Here is a 22,065-nt window from a genome sequence, read left to right as displayed (position 1 = left end):
CCATCCCTAGTGGAGGAGAGGGTCCTCTATGTTTCAGGGTAGGGATGGGATATAGTGGGTGGAGGGGAATGGACAGATGCCAAAGGGGTAACAGCACAATCTCCCCAGACCTTTTTATTTTTTCTCTCTATAGTTGGCTGGTCACTGCAGGTTGCTCCCCTGTTCTCTGCAGTTGGATGTAACGCAGTGCCATATGGAGCAGTTTGTGTCTGCCATGTGCTGTAACTGCAGGGCAGATACTGGCCATGTCCCCTGAAGTTATTGTATGTTACACACGTGGTAACTGAAAACCCTACTGCACTTTAGTAAAAGGCCCATTAATTAGAAGGGGGGGGGGGGGGGTTCGGTGTTCTCCCCAGGACCCTCTGAAAGTGTGTGCCAAACAACTGATTTTATCCACCACCTGACTAACTTTACTGAAACTTTTGAAATTCTGTACAGTATTCCTCCTCCTCCTCAACAGACTGGCAAAAATTTCTGTGGAGAACAGTAAGGATTGAGTTCTTTCGCTCCATTCAGACTCCTTATCACTAAAAATCACACACAGAGCTAATGTTAAACAAAAAGACACCAGCAACAATTCTTACATAATGTCTTGTGCATGGGGTTATTAGTTTTTAGATTTTCAGTTTGTATATACCTGTTTGGGATCTGCAGGCCACTCAGCAAAGGGGATATCCGTCGGAGCAGCATCTCTGCCAAACCTGAAGGATAATGGGACAGGAAGATGTCAGCAAACTTACCATAGCTCACAACTGTCAAAAGATAGGGGAGCACAAAAACACAAACAAAAACCTTCATCGTTAACAAAAATCCCTAGGGATTTCTGGAAACACTAATGGCTACAGTTCTTTTGAAGGCTTCCAGAAACATAACTCAAATTAGGGAGGCTGGCACAAATGGTTTCACTCTTGTTAATGACTTCCCATAAATCTTTCAAGAAGACAGTCAGCCTTCACCCAAGAATGGTGCAGGCTGGAGTCACCAAAGAGCTCAGTTGCACTAAACTGGGACACGAGGAAGGTGGAAGGTAATATAAAGAGGAGAGGTCAATAGAGAGGGTTCAGAGTACATGGGCAGGGAAACATTAGACAACGTACTAGAGTGGAGGAGTGGCCTAGTGGTTAGGGTGGTGGACTTTGGTTCTGAGGAACTGAGTTCAATTCCCACCTCAGGCACAGGCAGCTCCTTGTGACTCTGGGCAAGTCACTTAACCTCCATTGCCCCACGTAAGCCGCATTGAGCCTGCCATGAGTGGGAAAGCGCGGGGTACAAATGTAACAAAAAAAAAAAAAACCATCACAGAGTCAGGACAGCAACAGTACAAGACAGATACCCAGGGACCCAGGAGAGTCCCCTCCCCCCATAGAAAACAGGAGGAACATCCCAAGGGATTTTCGGTGTTAAACCTAAGTGTGCCAGAGAGATCTACAACAGGGGTGGGCAACCTCAGTCCTCAAGGGCCACAACCTAGTTGTTTTTTTAGGATTTCCCTAATGAATATGCATGAGCATACAATGGAGGTAGTGCATGCATAGTCATACATATTCACTGGGGAAATCCTGAAAACTGACTAAGTTGCAAGACCAAGGTTGCCCACTCCTGGTTTACAAGTACACACCAGGACAGAAACATCTAGGAGGACAGAATGAGCATTATTTCATTGGCACAGTCCTGCAGTTGCCACTTACTGTGTGAGCTCGAGCATGCCACCTTCTCTCTCTCACCGATGCTCTGTGCATGACCTCAGGGTGAGACACTATTTCTCTGTGCCTCAAGTTACCAAACTACCCTTGGGGGACCAATAAGACTGTGTAAAGAACAGTTCCAGCATAGAAGGCTATTTTGGTTCCTTCCCCATATACTTCTTGGGTGGGACTGTTGGTTTGTTGCCATTAACCTTATCTATCAGTACAGAGATGCTTCATTTCAGCCTGGGCACCTATCACAGCAACTCAGCTATTACCCAGGAATATTATTATGAAATGTATATTGAAACAGAATCCCTAACCTGCCACTGCTTCAGACAGTTATACAGCCACCCTCAAAGGCACATGACCAGAAAGTCAGAGCACGCACAAGCAGGACTACAAAGAAGTATATTGGTTGCTTACCCCACCCTGAGACATGGAGGCAGTGATCTTGACCACCCTCTTCAGCAAAAGGTAAGGGGGGGGGGGGGGAGTTTACAAGCAGCACAAATGATCCACTCAAGCAGCCAAGCCTGCCACCATCTTGGCCACTCTGAAAAATTTTTTTTTAATAGGATCTTCTGCTCGCACATCAGTTGGCAGCTGATTCCACAAAATTGGGGTGTACTAAAAACGGCACTTTCCCAAGTTATCACTAGGCAAGCCCTGGACAAAGCAGGAAAAGAATTTACTGGTGTTAACAGGGCATAGAACCTTCCCAGGGGAGTACAAATGTATCATATCATGCCAGATAAGAAGGGGATCCTCCCATAAAAAGCTTTAGAGATCAGTCAGAATTTTAAGCATCAACAGGCAGTCAAAGGAGCCTAACAAACAAGCATGTGACATGGTCCCCCTTGTGGGCTCCTGCCAGAAGTCTATTCTCCATGTGCTGGAGGGTCTGCAACTGCTTAATCAGACAACAACCCACCCCTGACACACCATGTTCCCAGAGACTTGTAGTGCATGCACTATGGTACGTAAGGTACCCTTATCAAAACATGGCGAATTGCACGCAGAAAACGACTGCATAACATTTAAATAAGGTCGAAGCTGTATTGAGAGACCTAGTAAAGTAGGCTCCAAGGAGGGATGAGGCTAATGGCTAACTATCCAACATGCTCTAGTCTTGTCCATGTTTAAAACCAGGCAATATTTTAACTGTTGTGAAATTGTACTCAGACAACCCTGCAAAGGGGTGAGTTCCAAAGCTTGGAGAACAATAACCCACCAACAAGATGTCATCTGTGTACACACAGACCTCCACTTCACAAGGGGCGCTAGAAATACATTAAACAATAAACGTGATAAGGTTTGTTTGGTTTCTGGTTTTAAATTTCTCTCACCTCCCAGTGGAAAGTTCTGAAGGACCTGTACACACCCTAGAACCCTCCTCATGTATAGCTTGCAGCAGAGTGTTGCAGGTTTAGAGACTTACAAATACATGGTAAGTACACACACTAATGCACACTGGCTTGTACTAACCCAATATCTGCTCCTCTGGTTCCTCATGCTGCTTACTGGGACTTGTAGCGCCCTTACAGATCATATGCTAAACAACCGAGCTGTGGGACTCAGCAAAACATGGTAGTGGACCCCAAGTTCTTCTCAGCCCAACAGGTGTCTCTCTTCCATCAGCTGTATTCAATTTTGATTTTACTATTCTGAAAGAAAACCTAGCTTTCCCATTCTAGGTCTTTCCATACAAACAACCCACTAAAATCCACCCTGATCCCACTGGATTATGGTGGGAGGAAAACTTGGTTACTAAGGGGTCCTTTTACTAACCTGGAGCAAAAAAGCCTTAGCACCGAGAAAGGCTCACTTAAGAGCGTACTAAGACCATTTTTACCCACAGTTGTAAAATGGCCACGTGCTAGTGTGGCCATTTTTTAATTTGTGGGAGCAGTTACAGCCGCTCATTTTGTAGGCGGTAAGGGCTCACTCAGTATCCCTGTGCTAGCCCATCGTAATGTAGATGCACTAACGGTTAACACAGCAATGCCTACTCTCTTTCTCGTGACTCGCCCCCCTCAGTAAAATCAGAAGTATTTTTTTAGCGTACGAACATTGGAGTTACCACAAGAGGCCTGAGCACATCCGCTGTACTCCATTTTTTTTTTTTTTAGCTGTGTTGGTGCCTAATGCAGCTAAGTTTCTTTAAGAGAAAGTAGCACTATCAAAAGGTCAAGCACAGAGTACCAAACAGATGCTCTGACCAACCAGATTCTGCTACACTTTTCAATTTTTTTGGTAGCCTCAATTCACAGCACATAAGTGTGGACCATTGCCAGAAAAACTAAATGAACATTCTAAGGCATAAGGTGGTGTGGATGTTATGTTTTGCACCTGAAGCCCAGTCAGCGAGTATAATGTGTGTTTCTAAAAAGTTATCAGTATTGTAAATACTAAAAGCAAACCCCCTCCCCCGATGAAAACAATTCATACCGCTTCATCAAATACAATTCTAAATGCTAGGCCTCAAGAATATATTACGTCTCTAACATTATTACTAACATGGCTTCCTAGCAGCAAGCTGTTACAGATTTGGAAACACATAAGGTATATCTGTTGTGTAAATAAAGAGAACTGCCAACACTATTCATCAGTTCTGAATTCAGATTAAGAAACAATACAGACTAGCCAGGGTTTCCAAAGGGAATACTGTTGCTACAATAACTCAGCTGGGTTGGGACCTGGGAGAGAGTACAAAATGTAGGCTCACAGTGCCACAGTCCAACGGAAGGGTAGGTTCCAACGAGTGGGTAGGCCAAAAAAACTTGACGTCAAACTGTCAAGTTTAAAATGCTTTTTGTACTTATGTGTTTATAGATATAGGTATCTATAGAAAGAGAATAGAGATCTCTCTCTCTCTGTATATGTAAAACCTCTTTCTTTACTGAAACAGGGACAAAATTAATTCATAGCAACATTTCTAGACAAATAGTAAAAACTTGAAAGTCATCAACCTAGATAGATCTTAGTTTTACTAAACTACTCCTACGATGTATTTTCTAAAAAAATAGCCTCTGGCTTTTTTTTTTTTTAAGTCTCCAGCTTGCTCAGTGGCAGTGCAAAGGCCACGGGTTTGATTCACAGACCAGGATCAGCCAGGCTACTACAGAGGGAGAACTCGTAGCCCTGGGGAGGAAGCTCTAGGCATTACATAATGGGGTCACCTCATGTCTGAACTTGGGGACTACAGTTGTAAGCTGCTGAAAAACAAACAAACAAAAAAACCATCTAGAAGGACTTCCATAATGGTTGGACTAAATGTAGTGAGTGGAAATATAAAAGAAAGGAGAGGAGAGGACGTGATGCTTTGCTGAGAGAGCGGGTGTCGGTGGAAGGAGCTCCGAGACTCGCCTCCTAAAACTGGCCTCCAAAGACGTTATTGCTAAAACCGGACGGTGACAGTGCAGGTAAGGAATCAGGAGTTAAGATCTGGGGTTTGGTGCCTCTCTCTTGGAAGAGAAGAGAATGGCTTCGAAAGTGCAATGCCGAGAGAAAGACAGGACACAACAGTGTGAAGTTAAGATGGCGGCCAGAGGGGATTCTGGAGCTTCCAGCGTCAGCTCCGCATGGGTGGCGGAGATCGTAATGGAGGTGAAGCAAGCTATTGATGCATCACTGGATAAAAAATTTTACAAGCGATCACAGATAAATAGATAGTGTGGATGGAAAACTGGAGGCGATGCACGGAGAGTTTTCAGCATACTGCAACGAGTGTCTGATTTGGAGATCAAGTTCAGCAGCTTACCGTGTCTAATTCAAGTTTCCAATCCAAGCTCAAAGTACTAGAGAATAAGCTTGATGATATTGAAAATCGATCAAGGAGAGGGAATCTAAGGTTGGTGGGCTACCTGAGTCTGTCCCTGAATTGGATTTGAGAAAATCTTTGGAATCTTGGTTGGTATCAGAGATACGCCTACAATCGGAAGCAGGGCCTCTGCGTGTGGAGCGTACTCACAGGCTGGGGCCTAAGAGATCAGCAGAGCTCAGGCCTCATGTGGTAATCTTCAAAATCCTGAACTACGCCCACAAAGCAGAAACTCTGAGGGCCATCAGAGCTAAAAGGTACTCTAACGTATGAAATAAATCGGTCTTGTGTTTCCAGGATTTCTCTGCTAGGGTATCGACTATGAGACATGCATTTGCTCCTGTTTGTTCAGAACTGCATAAGCGGCATGTTCAATTTGCTCTATTGTATCCGGCAAGGCTAAAGATTTTTATGGATGGTGAAGCTCAATTTTTTGACTCGCCAGAGGATGCGAAAAAACTGCTGGCTAGAAATGGCTCAGAGGGAATTACGACGGAGCGAACAGTTGAGGCCGGGTCATGAGACCAGACACTAAGGCGATGAGGAGAAGGCCTCTTACTGAACATACACACATGGTGGTTTGCTGACAGCACTAGCTCTCGAATGACTACTGGTTTCTTATAAGGATGTTTGATGGTCATAAGATATGAAAGACAGCATGGACTATAGCAGTAATTTTTTTTTCTTTCTTCTGGTGCTTCCTGCGAGTGTTTACCGCTGTTGCGGAAGCCATTCAGCTTATCCGAGACTGCCGTAGCACCAATGGACTATGGCTGTATAAAGTGGCATGGTCATATGGCCACGGTTGCTCTATTTAATAAGTATTGATGGTGAAGTGCGGAGGAGATGTGGGGGACGTGGGGAAGACAATTAAGAACGGTGATATGGACACATGTGGTATGAGAGAAAGGTGAGGGCTCTTTTTATTATTTATTTATTTTATTATCTTCTGAGGATTGTTAGCTATTAGGGTGAATTTGTTAGAAGATGAATGATGCTTGGATGTATGAGATGGTGGGAGGTTTATGAGAGGGTGGGAGGATGGGAAGGATAACAATGGAGTTTTGACAATATTGATTCATTATTGTATATATATATATATCTATATATATATATATATATTATGTGGGGTTTAAAGTTGTGAGGTTTTTTTTTTTAACTGCTAAGTCTATAGCAACAAACAGCTAAGGTGAAGGTTGCATCATTGTAGTGATCACAAAGGAGTGGGAAGTTGGGAGGAGGGAGAATTTCCACACTGATCTCAGTCCAGTTGTTGTTGGACGGAGTGGGGATGGGGATTAACAGAAATTGGTTAAGGAGGGGGGAGGGGGTTTGGGGTTAGTTTTGTTATTTCATAGGTTTCAGTATGGGAGGTTGTGTGTTGGGCTTTTACTGTCGGGGAAGTCTTTGATGCCCTTGGTCGGATAATGCTATACATCTGAGACACGGTCACACCTTACGTAAGAAGACCTGAGGGTTAAATTGGTTTCACGGAATGTAAATGGAGTAACGTCACCTATTAAATGCAAAAAATCTTATAAACCTTGAACTGTCAAAAGGTAGACCTTGCCTTTTTACAAGAGGACCATTTATCTGCGGTCTCCTAGTTCTTGTGTGGAGGGGAATAGATGTAGTAATTCAGAAATCCTGGAGGGATCCCAAGGGGAGGTTTTTAATGATTAAAGTCCTTCTTAACAAAAAAAACAATGCTGTTATGTAATGTGTAAGGGCCTAATGTCTATGAACATGGATGGATAAGAGCTATTATTCAGAGGGTGGTAGGGTTGGAAGATATGCCCATTTTAACAGGGGGTGACTTCAATATGGTTCATGAACCAGCTTTAGATAAATCTCGAGGACTCATACGGAACAAGGGAACTCTTCCAAAGGCATACCGCTCCTTTGCTCGAGTCTAGAACTTTTGGATATTTGGAGAATGTTACATCCCATGGACCGAGACTATACGCATTTGTCTTGGGCACATGGACACAATCTAGAATTGATTTTGGCTTTTATCGGCAACACTCTTTTTGTCCGTGAAAGATGCAGGTATAGGACCGTATAGCGTGTCAGATCATGCTTCGGTGTGGTGCACTTTGGAGGATCAGAGAATAAATTGGGCCAATGGAGGTTTCCTACGCAATTATATTGGGATCAGGCTTTCCGAGAACATTTATTTCATAATTGGGAGGAGTATCGAACGCATAATACAGATCACATACAGCAGCCAGTGTTTTTTTTGGGAGTCAGCCAAGGCTGTGCTAAGAGGGGAAATAATAGCTTACTCTTCCTTTAAGAAAAAATCTAGAGATAGGGAAATCTTGCGATTAGAAAAACTAGTGGTTAGAGCTTGAAAACTATATGGGGAGCGTCTGACAGCACAAACGAGTTCTCTTCTGGCGATTCAAAAACAGCTCTTACAGAACTACTTCATGATAGTTCACTGATTTCTTTGCCCTATTTCAAATATCAATTGTACCTACATGGAAATAAGTCTGGGAAACTACTGTCCCATCTAATTAATCGTTTGGGAGGATCGCGTATTGTTGCTCAACTAGATAGAGGAGACGGCGTTCAAGTGAGGTCAGATCAGGAGATAGCGGAGATTTTTCAACAATATTATCAAAAATTATACGCTAGCCCACTGGAGACACCTATGGAGGGCAATCTCTAGTCTAGAACTACCCTGCTTGGGTAATAAAGATGTGGATAAACTTAATGGTCCCATATCTGAGGAGGAGGTGGCTTTAGCCATTCAGCAGAGTGCCCTTTTAAAATCGCCAGGTCTGGATGGGTTTAGAGCAGAGTTTTACAAACTTCTGAGTCCTGCAGTTATTCCTACTTTGAAGTCCTTTTTCATCCGAATTGCAGAGACAGGAGAACTTCCGAAATCTCTCCAATTGGCTGTTGTCTTGGTTTACAGGTGCAACCCGCATCTGCTGTGCTAAGACAGAAAGCGACACCCTCTATCTAAACTTGTGACAGACAGGTTCTGTATTTAAGTAAAAATGATACAGCAGGCCTTACTATACTTTAAAAGCACAGCAGGGTTCCACCCAGCAGTAAGAAGAGCTTACTTTCTATAGAAATGATAAGTAGTAGTGGTGGTAGTAGTACTACTTTCCATGAACAAGCCCCGATTCCCAACAGGAAAAGAGAAAAAAAAAGTCTTCCTTCCTGTCAGTGCGTGAGCAGTGACTTAAAGGAGACATTAAAAGAAAAGTCACTGCCGTTACCTCCCTCCAGGTGGAAACTCCTGATCCTGACCCCATAAAGGGCCCTCCCTGATGCAAGATCCACAACCCCTCTCCCCCCCCCCCCCCCAACACCAGAAACAACACTTCAGATGCCCCAATCCCAGAAGAGGTACCCTCCTGTCTAGTGGAAACCTTCCTCCCAAACCCCACGCCATACCTCTAACAGGAGTCAAGAGTGATCTCCACTTGCTCTTAGGGGTGCCAGAAAATGACAAATTTTCTAGCCTGATTCACATCAAGAAGCGTCCCAAAAATAGCCCGCCAACCTTGACGGCAGAAAAAACAACATCATAAATAGTTTATAATCATACCGATAATATATTAGACTTCTTTATTGTGCTGTACTCTGTTTAGATAATATAAAGAAGACTCAATATAACATTTCGTTTATGTTTCAAGATCTTCGGTAAAAGTTGTCAAGCTAAACTTGGTTGCACATATAGCTTGAGAATAAGCTATTTTTGATACTAAAGCATATAAAACAGGGGCGTAGCCAAACACCCAGTTTTGGGTGGGCCTGGGCCCAAGATGGGTGGGCAGAACTGCACCTTGTCCCACAAGTGATATGGTCTCTCAAACATCCCCCTCCATACCTTTAAAATAGCAGATTTTCACTGGCAGCGAGCAACAACTAATACACACTGTTCATGTTGGCCCCACAGCCTTCCCTCTGATACAACGTCCTGTTTCTGCATAGGCAGGAATACATCAGAGGAAGGCTGTGGGGCCGATGCGAGCAGTATGTATCAGTTGCTACTCGCTGCAGGCAAAGATCTGCTATTTAGGGACAGTTGTTGAGAGTTTTCAGCTGCTGGGGCTTGGGAATCCCTGCCAGTCACATCATAGGTGTGCTGCTACTGGGTGGGCCTGAGCCCAAAGTGGGTGGGCCTGGGCCCATCCGGGCCCACCGTTGGCTACACCACTGATATAAAGTGTATAGAATTGCCTTTCACGTTTGTGTAAACTGTCACCTAATGTAAGGCACTAATTCTACATATAATTGCTAGGCATAATTCTATAACCGATACCTGTAATTGCTATAGCATACAACTGCAAGGGGGGATGAGAGCTTAGCCGAGATTGGGTGGCAGAGCCGATGGTGGGGGGCGGGGATAGTGCTGGGCAGACTTATACAGTCTGTGCCAGAGCCGTGGTGGGAGGCGGGGCTGGTGGTTGGGAGGGGGGATAGTGCTGGGCAGACTTATACGGCCTGTGCCAGAGCCAGTGGTGGGAGGCAGGACTGGTGGTTGGGAGACGGGATAGTGCTGGGCAGATTTATACAGTCTGTGCCAGAGCTGGTGGTGGGAGGCGGGGATAGTGCTAGGCAGACTTATACGGTCTGTGCCAGAGCCGGTGGGGGAGGTGGTTGGGAGGCGGGGATAGTGCTTGGCAGACTTATACGGTCTGTGCCCTGCAGAGGACAGGCACAAATCAAGGGTAGGGTATACACAAAAAGTAGCACATATGAGTTTATCTTGTTGGGCAGACTGGATGGGCCGTGCAGGTCTTTTTCTGCCATCATCTACTATGTTACTATGTAGATAGGGGCATGTCGCAAAGCAACACACACTATTAGTTTCCCATGTTGTAAGTTGGTGAACCTGAGAGTGCCATGCACCATCCATTGGCACAGGCTGGCACACCAAATTGGTTTTATGCAATAACTGCTCAGGCATGCCCAAAGTCATTACAAAATTGCCACCAAACATGTCCTACTGCGGTGCCTAAGTCACGGCACCCAAGTTAGAGAATTGCCCCTTTGCCGTCTCAGCAGCTCTTTCTTCTCCAAGAACAATGGGACTTTGTTTGACTTCAATGGCAGACTGCCTGTCAGCAACACAGACCACACATATACAGACTTATCTACCCCCAGTTAAAAAAAAAAAAAAAAGTAACTACAAAGAAAAATTATCTTAGGATTTTCTAATTACGATAGCGACCATTATCACATTTTGGTTTGTTTAAGCTTACACGTTATTATCTGTTTTACTTAATGGCAAGATAACTGTTATAAGGCTCTTCCCTCCTTTAAGTTTCAGTACTTTGTACTCATATTTAAGGTACAGGTACTCTGACTTTTCGGTGGGGGGGGCGGGGAGGGGAGAATTTTGTTATAGCGTTCAAACGCTAGAGTATAGGTTGGGGACAGATGCAAGGAAAGGGAGATAAAGCAGGAAGAACGTGAGAAAACAACAAAATAAAGATAGTGAGGACATAGGGTTGAGAACAGAAGCCAGTTTCTTACACTTTGTTCTCTTGCTTCTGCGTGACTCGCTACAGACACTCAGTCCTCACGTTACCAAAAGGGACTCGGAGACGATCACCTGAACTGCAGTGACCTGCACATACATAAAAAGTAGGTGGCTACGCACTGAAAGAACCTATTGGAGAGGCAGAACGAGGCTTGGAATACCAGGAAGGGATGCAATTGGAGCCCCACAATGAGGCTTGAAACCAACGCGATTTAATAGACAGATGAAGTGACGTCAAAACGCTGAAACCAATTAGGTCTCTCTGAGTTTTCCCTTCCCCGTGCAGACGTCATCCCTGTATACTCACAACAAAGCAAGCAAACCTATGAGCTGTTGCATCTACGTTGTCGTTCTTTAGTGTTGAAAGCATTTTTATTTAATCTCGCTTATATTTTCAAACATGCTGGCTTGTTCAGCTTACGGATGTCCACATAGGAAGTATTGGTTTCATCGGTTAGAGTACTAGGGGCTGCTGTAGGCACTCCCTGTAGTCATGCAGAGATGTTTTCCACCTAGTAAAGGGTCACCAAAACAGACATTATGTTATGAGAATCAGGTAACAGTTACTATTTATAAGTACCAGTGCGTTTTTGCTAGCAAAAAAGGTTCCGGTACTCAAATGCTAGGCCACCCTTCAAGGGTGGGGTAATCACTGAGGGATCCACCCCACAATAGGCCCCCTGCAGTCACAGAACCTATGACAAGTCAGAACTGATGTGTAGAGCCCAGGGGCGTATCTGCGTGGGGCCACAGGGGCCTGGGCCCCCGCAGATTTCGCCCTGGACCCCCCTACCGCTGTTAACCCTCCCCCACCTACCGCCAACCCTTTCCCCGCCTACCGCCGTCACCTACCCCAAGGTCCGCTCCTGCCGGTTTTTTAAACTATTACTTCAGCTGGCGGGGGACCCCAACCCCCGCCAGCCCAGCCAAGGTCTTCTTTAACTTCATCTTCATCCTCGTGCTGTTAAAGCTGCATGATGCATCCTTCCAGTTGGACGGAGTTTGACGTCGAAGCACGTTGTACGGACATCAACGTGCTGCGACGTCAAACTCTGTCCAACTGGAAGGATGCATCATGCAGCTTTAACAGCACGAGGATGAAGATGAAGTTAAAGAAGACCTCGGCTGGGCTTCAGCTGAAGTAATAGTTTAAAAAACCGGCAGGAGCGGACCTCGGGTAGGTGACGGCGGCGGTAGGCGGGGGAGGGTTAACGGCGGTAGGTAGGGGGGAGGGTTGACGATGACGACGGCGGCGGGGGGCGGCAGCAGTAGGGGGGGTTATAATATGCCCCCTCACTCTAGCCCCTGCCCCCCTACCGCCGAATCTCAGATACGCCCCTGGTAGAGCCTGAGCTGTTTCATTGGAGTATTGTGTTCAGTTTTGGAGGCCGTACCTTGCGAAGAATGTTAAAAAAATGGAAGCGGTGCAAAGAAAAGCTACGAGGATGGTATGGGAGTTGCGTTCCAAGACGTATGAAGAGAGACTTGCTGACCTGAACATGTATACTCTGGAGGAAAGGAGGAACAGGGGTGATATGATACAGACGTTCAAATATTTGAAAGGTATTAATCCGCAAACGAATCTTTTCCAGAGATTGGAAGGCGGTAGAACGAAAGGACATGAAATGAGATTGAAGGGGGGCAGACTCAGGAAAGATGTCAGGAAGTATTTCTTCACAGAGAGGGTGGTGAACGCTTGGAATGCCCTCCCGCGGGAGGTGGTGGAGATGAAAACGGTAACGGAATTCAAACATGCGTGGGATAGGCATAAAGGAATCCTGTGCAGAAGGAATGGATCCACAGAAGCTTAGCTGAAATTGGGTGGTGGGGGGAAGAGGGGTTGGTGGTTGAGAGGCTAGGATAGGGGAGGGCAGACTTATACGGGGTCTGTGCCAGAGCCGGTGATGGGAGGCGGGACTGGTGGTTGGGAGGCAGGAAATACTGCTGGACAGACTTATACGGTCTGTGCCCTGAAAAAGACAGGTACAAATCAAGGTAAGGTATACACATATGAGTTTATCGTGGGCAGACTGGATGGATCATGCAGGTCTTTTTCTGCCGTCATCTACTATGTTAATTAAAACTCGGGGTCCATGGGTCAATTTTTGTAGACAATGGAAAAGGTGCCAGTACTCAGTACCCGCAACTACCCCCTCAAAAAAGCCCTAAGCACAATTTTAAAAAAACAAACATTCATTAGGTTGAAACTGGCAGCATTAACATCTTTTTTTTTTTTCCTGTGCCTACATCAAAAGAAAAAGATTGCATGTGGGAACTTGCTCCTTTTTGTTTTGTGGAATGCAGTGGTATATTATAAAAATGCAGTTGCTTTTTTTTTATTATTATTACAATTTCACAGATATGTAGTGAATAATGAGGTAGGGACTTCCTTCATGCAGAAGCTCTGTCCAGAGGCAGTCTAAATGTGCCAACATTGTCCATTTCAGCACACTATTAGAAGGCAAGTTAATTATGTTCAATCGAAAATAAATCTGTTGGCTCAGGCTGTTTGTTATGTGAATTTTCCATCACTATTTCTTTGTTGATACCAAGTATTACATATTAAAGGCATTTGCTGTAACCTTGTTTTAATTTTTTTGTCCAGTCCTTACATGCACATAGTTTTGCTTTTTAAACTGAAAGGTGAATCCTAAGGGTGGTTCAACAATTAGGTATAAACTGTGTTATTTGTTTGGGGTTTTTTGTTTTGTTTTGTTTTGGATTGTTTTGGGTCCTGCTGATCTGTACGTCTGCTGTCTGGAATTTTGGAAGATGGAAATGAGAAAATAAAAGTTGTTTACTTTTTCAATGTGTGTATGGATGTCTGTTCTGGTGTATGCATGTGATAATATTTAATAACTGTCTATACTTATGGCTATGATTTCTGAACATGCAGCATCATTTATGGACAGACTTTTAAATGCCCAGCTACTACTACTACTACTACTAATAGCATTTATATAGCACTACCAGACGCACGCAGCGCTGTACATTTGACACTGGGTATATGGTAATCTAATCTTTGTTAAATGTTTCAGACATATCCATGTACTTGCTCCCATCATATAACTGAATTCTATTATTCTGACTCACTGTATTTTCAAACGTAAACCACATTGAAACCGAGTTTGCTTGTGATAATGTGAGACAAATTTAAAAACAAACAAACAACCCCCCCCCCCCCTCTTATCCTCTATCTTTGAAGACACTGCCTATCTAGCTGGATGGCGATGGTGATGGCACAAGGTTAGCAAGCTTGGTCCAGTGAAGACTAACTCAAAATAACCTGTTCCTTAGCTTGGCCCTCATATTACCATATTGAAAATGCGACCATACCATGCCTCTGTGGTTATGTTCCACTAATAAGTAAAACAAGTACCTGGCTTTCTTGAAAGGATTATATAAACTTTGGATGCATAACTAGGGACACAAACATACACGTATTTATTCAGCATCACAATTCCTCCTGTACATCCAAAACAACCTTTTAGGATGGATAGTGTTCATAATGTGCGCCTTTTATTAGTAACGATGTAGAAGAGATAAGAGTTTTCAGTTTGGGCACAGTATAAGTCATTACAAGAACAAAACTTAAGAAAACCAATGGACTGCATTAGGGGCTTAGATCCCATTTAGTTATGTTTAAACAAAAGAGATCTGCAGTAAATAAAATATTATTTTATTTTGACTTATAAAACCACTTGTCCCTGAAACATGTTCAAAACAGAATTTATCCATTTGTTTATCTAAAATGTAAACTTCTACAAAATCAATGAAAATGTGATTCCATGTGCCCCAATGAAAGGAGAGTTTAATTGTACTTCCATTTAAATTTCAATATATTCCATCTTTATAACACCAGGTTTCCCAGAGCAGATTACAACAGTTAAAATTAACCCATCAAGAAACAGGATATCCTCACTGAAATTTGGCCATCTGAATTGTTTAACAGTGTAAAAAAATTAGCACAAAATACGTAGTTTATAACTGCTGTTTATACCATCTACAATAAATTTTTAAGCTGTTTTAGTGATATTCAATTTTTATTTCATAATATTTATATCTACATATGGGAAGCTTTCAAATAAGCAAAAAAATATACAAATCTTTTGTCCTTTACCTTTTAAGGCATTGCCTATCCAAATGGAGCAGGTTTAGATATTTTACAGATGGACCTGCAATGACCTGCTCCTGGCCAAGTCTAGAGGCCACTACTCCATCCTCATCCTCCTTGATCTCTCTGCCGCTTTTGACACTGTCAATCACGATCTACTTCTCGCCACTCTGGCCTCATTTGGGTTCCAGGGCTCTGTCCTCTCCTGGTTCTCCTCCTATCTCTCCCACCGCACATTCAGGGTGCACTCTCATGGATCTTCCTCCACTCCCATCCCGCTATCTGTTGGTGTTCCCCAGGGATCTGTCCTCGGACCCCTTCTCTTCTCTATCTACCCTCTTCCCTAGGCTCACTGATCTCATCTCATGGCTTCCAGTATCATCTCTACGCTGATGACACCCAGCTCTATCTCTCCACACCAGACGTCACCTCAGAGACCCAGGCCAAGGTATCTGCCTGCCTATCTGACATTGCTGCCTGGATGTCCAACCGCCACCTGAAGCTGAACATGTCCAAGACCGAGCTCCTCATCTTTCCACCTAAGCCCACTTCTCCTCTTCCCCCACTCTCTATCTCAGTTGATGGCACCCTCATCCTCCCCGTCTCATCTGCCCGCAACCTCGGGATCATCTTCGACTCCTCCCTCTCCTTCTCTGCTCATATCCAGCAGACTGCCAAAACCTGTCGCTTCTTCCTTTTCAACATCAACAAAATTCGCCCTTTCCTCACTGAGCACACCACCCGAACTCTCGTCCACGTTCTCATTACCTCTCGCCTCGACTACTGCAACTTGCTCCTCACTGGCCTCCCTCTCAGCCATCTATCCCCCCTTCAATCCATTCAGAACTCTGCCGCACGTCTTATATTCCGCCAGAACCGATATACTCATATCACCCCTCTCCTCAAGTCACTTCACTGGCTTCCGATCAGATACCGCATCCAATTCAAGCTTCTCCTCCTTACTTACAAATGCACCCGGTCTGCTGCTCCTCACTACCTCTCTACCCTCATCTCCACCTACGTTCCTGCCCGTAACCTCCGCTCACACGACAAATCGCTCCTCTCAGTACCCTTCTCCACCACTGCCAACTCCAGGCTCCGCTCATTTTGCATTGCCTCACCCTATGCCTGGAACAGTCTTCCTGAATCCCTACGCAAAGCCCCCTCCCTACCCATCTTCAATCCTTGCTTAAAGCTCACCTCTTCAATGCTGCTTTCGGAACCTAACCTTTCGAACATATAGGTTGCCCCAATCTGCCTGACCTTTCAGATTAACTGTACATTTGTCTTTTAGATTGTAAGCTCTTCGAGCAGGGACTGTCTTTCCATGTTAAATTGTACAGCGCTGCGTAACCCTAGTAGCGCTTTAGAAATGTTAAGTAGTAGTAGTAGTAGTAGGTAGTCCATTATTTCTAATTCCACTTTTGATATTGTTTTCAATAGCATTTGCTATTGTTTTGGGTGAACTAAAATGCCAGCAAGCTCCACCTACTGGCTTCAGGCCATATAATGGACTAGATAGGCTCACCTCATCGCCCAGTTTTCCTCCAACTTCCTTGGAGCCAACAGCCATGCACCTGTAGACTGCAGCTTCAGGACTGCTCAATACAGCCCTTACTGCTTGGAGGAGGGAGGTGCGCCACCCCAAGTGGCAACCAAGCTAGGTATGCTACTGTCTGTATGTAAGATTGGGGCATTATTGAAAGCTCTCCCTATGCTTGTAGTTAGTTAGCCCAGGAGTTCAGGTGGTAGCCTCTGGGCATTGCCATGGAGACAGTCCCAGTCTCAGTCCTTGAATAAGTTTTCTGTCTCATGCAGGGCACAGATCTTTTCTTCTCTCCACTTCCTTCTATCTGGGGGAGTGATTGGGGGGAATGTGTGGCAGGTCAACTACTGCCATTCTATCCAGATATTGGACCCTCAGCACCTTTCAGCCTGATGGTGTGCTCTGGCATAGTGGGGGGAGAAGAAGAAAAAACAAAGTAGGAAGAGAACTCTGGTGCTGCTTGTGCCTGTCTGACCTTGCTTGGTAACAGTGCATAAGGGGGGGGAGGCACCCCATTTGACCCTAGCAGTGGTAAAAGATCGTTCAACTCCATCAATGTCCAAGGAGGGTATGTCTGGCCTCTTTCAAAAGCTGATGCCTCAGGGAGTAGATAGTGTTTTATGGAGATTCCTTGCATTCTTGAGCAATTGAAGGTCAGTGCTAAAAGTTTTAAGGACTAGGGCAAATCTTTAGCCTCTCCCACCACCAGCTTAGGGTTCCAACTTCAACTGAGATTTGAGACTTCAATATTTGTGACCACCTTTAAGCCATGTCTCCCTAAACGATCTTCCTTGGCTTTGACACTTGGAGGGGCATTTTCGAAAGGATGTACACGTCAGAACGTCCCAAACAGACGTCCATCTCACAGGATGTTATAATGCCTTTGTATCACTTCATGTTGCAACCGCACCTTGAATACTGTGTGCAATTCTGGGCACCGCATCTCAAAAAAGATGCAGTGGAATTAGAAAAGGTACAGAGAAGGGTGATGAAAATGATAAAGGGGATGGGACGACTTCCCTATGAGGAAAGTCTGAAATGGCTTGAGCTCTTCAGCTTGGAGAAAAGAAGGCCGAGGGGAGATATGATAGAGGGATATAAAATACTGAGTGGAGTGGAATGGGTAGATGTGAATTGCTTGTTTACTCTTTCCAAAATACTAGGACTAGGGGGCATGCAATGAAGCTACAAAGTAGTACATTTAAATGAATCAGAGAAAGTATTTCTTCGCTCAGTGTGTAATTAAACTCTGGAATTCGTTGCCAGAGAATGTGGTAAAAGCAGTTAGCATGGCAGGGTTTAAAAAAGGTTTGAATAGCTTCCTAAAAGAAAAGTTCATAAGCCATTATTAAAATGGATGGGAATATTCACTGCTTATTTCTGGGATAAGCAGCATAAAATGTAATGTACTGTTTTGGGATCTTGTCAGGTACGTGTGACCTGGATTGGCCACTGTTGGAAACAGGATACTGGGCTTGATGTACCTTTGGTCTGTCCCACTATGGCAACACTTATGTACTTATGAATATCTACTTATGCGAGCCAACCATCAAAGGGATGTTGAGGGTGTTGGGAGTATCCCAAAAGCTGAGTAAAGTCCAATGCTGCCAATTAAGTGCAAATTAGGCTAGGGAGAGCAGGAGCCTTCAGATCTCCCTCCTCACTCCACCATTCCCAAACTGGAAGACCAGAGAAAAACTATACTTATTTCTCAGCAGTTCACTTATTGTTAGAGAGGGTGTGTGTGTTGGGGGTGGGGGGGGAGATGGGAGTAAAGATCAAGCTCCAGCATGGTTGATGCTGCAGCCTGGCAATATTAAAGGGGGTACAAAATATTAGCAATTGAATGACAGTCTTCTAGGAGACCATAATGTAAAAGCCCACATGGAGGAAGTCATTAGAGACTTTCTGGTTCATAATCCCATAGAACACTTTTTGACTAGAACTATTTGGGAGTGTTTAAAAGCAGTTTTAAGAGGCAAGTTTATAAACCTAGCAGCTGCCAAGAAGAAAGACTGGATTTGAAAAGAGACAATTCAGACTAGGCTAGCTGCAGTGGAAAGGCAACATAAGCTATATCCTCATAGGAGGGACTTACTTGTTAGCATTAGGGAATTGAATGGGGCCTTGGGTGCATTGGATGATGAACAAATTAAATTCTAAGTAGAATGTGTAAACAGTGATTCTTTGAATCAGGCAACAAGGCGGGTAAGCTACTGTTTGGTTTAGACTGGTTGTAGCCGGTCTAGAGCAAACGTTATTTAGCAAGTAATACACAATAGGGTTTGCCGTGGCTCTAACGTGTGCCGTCAGCAGCTACATATGCAAATGTATTACAACGAGCGCATTAGTATTACAATGAGCATTCTGTGCAATACATAGCTCCAGAGCGCCTAGCTTTAATGAGCTAGATTTTATGGCCTGGAGCTGTCGGAGAGGAGAGAAACACGGGCAGCTGCAAAGGCTGCCTACTTGTGCTCTCTACCTCACCCTCCCGGCCCCCTTGCACACCCAAGGCCCACAAAAATCCCCTGGTGGTCCATTGGACCCTGACCTCCTCCAGAACCAAAGTTCCCTGATGTTCCAGTGGACCCTGACCTCCCCGCAGACCCCTCCCAGACCCTCCTGAGCAAAATATCCCTGGTAGTCCAGTGGACCCCAGATCCCTTCCCTGAGCAAAATCCCTGGTAGTCCGGTGGACCCCAAACCTCCTCCCATACCCCCTTGTGCAAAATATCCCTGGTGGTCCCAGTGGACCCTGGAACCCGCCCCCCTCATCAAAATGGATCTGGTGGTCAAGTAATCCCGCCTCTCCTCCCCGTTCCATACCATAAAACGTTGGAGGTAGGAGCAACACCTCCTCCCTCCTGCCACTAGATCCACCCTTTGCAAAATGGCGGCACTCAGCCCCTCTGTGCATCCTGGGATGCATGGGAGGGGCCAAGCACCATATAAGTTTTTTTCTTATATGTTGCTTAGCTCTTTCCAGTGCATTCCAGATTGCACTGGGCAGGGGCTGGGTGCTGCCATTTTGTAAAGGGCGGGCCCAGAGGTAGGAGGCGTTGCTCCTGCCTCCAACTTTTTAAGGTATGGAAAGGGGAGGGGAGAGAGGTCACTAGACTACCAGGTCAAATTTTTGCTGGGGGGGGGAGGTCATTGTCCACTGGACCACCAGGGTGTTTTTGTTTGGGGGGTCCAGGAGGGATCAGGGTTCACTGGACCATTAGAGATTTACTGTGAGGGTTGGGGGGTGTCGCTAGACTAGAGTTTTTAGAGTTGTGTGGGGGGGCTTGAGAGGGGGTCTGTGGGACTCCGGTGAACCCCCCTCTCAAGCCCTCCCCTGCACAATTCTATAAACTTAGTGGTTGGAAAGCTGTCAAATGCATTTGACAGCTGAGTCGCAAACAGTGACCAATGCACAAAGCGGGGGGGATCATGCATCATCCCCTTTGTGCATTGGTCACTGTTTGCAACATAGTATTTAACGGGTACCTCCTAAGGGTCATTAAATGCTTGGCAGAAAAGCTAACTTTTTATTTCAGGTTTAAATTTTAAAGTAAGGATTCAGTTCAGACTTCAATTGGCAACGAGTTCCAATGGAATGGGGCAGTGAAGTAAAATGCACAGCATCTGGTAGATTCAAGTATAGCTTGTTTGGAGTTGGGAAGGGTTAAACGATAATCGTTTACAGAACAGAGCAATCACAAAGGGCAATATGGAATGATAAGGTTAAAAAGATATAGTGGGAAACTTATCCTGAAAGCTTTAAATGTAAGAGTTAAGTTTGTGAATAATTCTTTGTCTGATCGGAAGCCAATGATATTTCTGAAATAAAAGAGTTAATATGATCTGATTTCTTTGCGTGACAAAGTAGCCTCATAGTAGTTTTTGTAGGCTTTTAAGAACGTAACATTGGACACCTAAGTAAATGATATTATAGTAATCTAGTCTAGAAATTAATAATGACAAAATAAGTGAGTGAAATGTGTTGTGATCAAAGTTTTCGAACTTGATGTAATTGTCCGAGGATAAAGAAACTAGTATTACAAACAGTTGCAATCTGCGTTAAGAATGATAAGCGAGTCTAAGATAACCCCCAAATACCAAAGGAAAAAACTGGAGTGATGTCTCAGGCTGAACATTTTATAGCAGGAGGGAGTGCCCTTAAATCTGCTTTTGAAAAACTAGTGAGTAAGCCAATGGGGAGAACTTATATCTCAGTGCTTTATGAGTTGCTCAATTCTCTAGGTGGGTGGAAGGCAGGGTATCAGAGGGCATGGGAGAGGGATTTGGGTAGAACGTTTGGGGAGGATGAATGGAAGGATCTTTTACTGCATAAGCTATCATATGCATCTCAGCTTATCGATAATGGGCTTAAAGTGTTGGTGCGGTGGCATTTTCCCCCCATCCAGAATGCAGGTTATTTTGAAAAGAGGGAAAGGTCGCTGTTGGAAGGGATGTGGTCAACTGGGTGCATTCACGTGTCCTAAGATGGTATTTGTATATGGCAACAATTACTTGAAACACCCTTGTCTTGCATCATGGAAACTGTTCTTTTGAATGAGAGACTGGGAGGGATTATGGGAGCTATGGACAAGAGGATGGTGTTTCTCTTTAGAGCTATTTGATTGACAAGTGCCTCACAGTGGCAAACACCTGAGGTACCCACCTTGCAGATGGTTAAGAAAGTCTGAGCATCATATGTGACCTCTATGGCTTAACTGTATTGCAAACCCACAAGTGGCATCAATGCCAGGGATTGTGGGGATGCTTTCTTCGGTTGGGTGACTAGGCACAACAGAAGTAGCGTGTCTCCGATGTGAACAACAGCCTATGAGGGGCCCAGACAGAGCTGGTGCACTGAAGGCCTCAGCACTACAAGTGAAAGCCAAGCTAGACCATCTTAAAAACTGCTTACAGCTGAATGGCCTCCACTTTGTCAGCTTACCTGAATCATTAGCTCAGACAGAGCTAGTGGCTTTTTGGAAAAAGGTGTTTGATGGATGCTCTGGCTATTGACAAGAGAGTTAGGAAGACATATGAATTAAGAGAGCACATCAGCTTGGGAGACATATGGCAATGTGTGGTCATCACATGTGGTCTCAATTTTGCACCCAAGTTGGTAATACAGCAGGCATACCAAGGGAAGAGAGAGACTTGAAATATCAGTAACATATTTTTTTCAAGCATACTCTGATAAAATTGCAGCACAACACAGAGTTATTGGGTGTCTACAGCCGTTTGGTACAAAAAAAAAAACAAAAAGGCACACAACTGCTTACAAAACGTAGATGAAAAACAAAAAGCAGTGGAATCAAATGTATTTATTGGAACAATACCCGACGTGGCCACGTTTCGCCCTCAGGCTGCGTCAGGGGTATAAAC

At 44.6% G+C, this 22,065-nt stretch overlaps 1 protein-coding gene across 2 annotated transcripts in view; it reads right to left on the bottom strand.

Annotated features, from left to right (window-relative positions):
• SUOX (sulfite oxidase) overlaps positions 1-11,105 on the bottom strand; it is a 28,255-nt gene extending 17,150 nt beyond the window's left edge. Inside the window, exons 1-2 of one of the 2 annotated variants that reach the window (XM_030196742.1) lie at positions 11,014-11,105; positions 641-704 (exon numbers count right to left, since the gene is read on the bottom strand). In XM_030196742.1, the coding sequence (XP_030052602.1) occupies positions 641-693 (53 nt within the window). In that variant the 5' untranslated portion in view covers positions 694-704; positions 11,014-11,105. Of the gene's footprint in view, positions 1-640; positions 705-1,691; positions 1,723-11,013 lie in introns of those variants that run through there. The other variant, XM_030196743.1, reaches the window with a different exon arrangement.
• Positions 11,106-22,065: the final 10,960 nt, after the last annotated feature.

Source organism: Microcaecilia unicolor, chromosome 3 (assembly GCF_901765095.1).
Source record: "Microcaecilia unicolor chromosome 3, aMicUni1.1, whole genome shotgun sequence".
Taxonomy (NCBI): Eukaryota; Metazoa; Chordata; class Amphibia; order Gymnophiona; family Siphonopidae; genus Microcaecilia; species Microcaecilia unicolor.
Note: the sequence above shows the minus strand (reverse complement) of the source record. Positions and strands in the feature narration are given on the sequence as shown.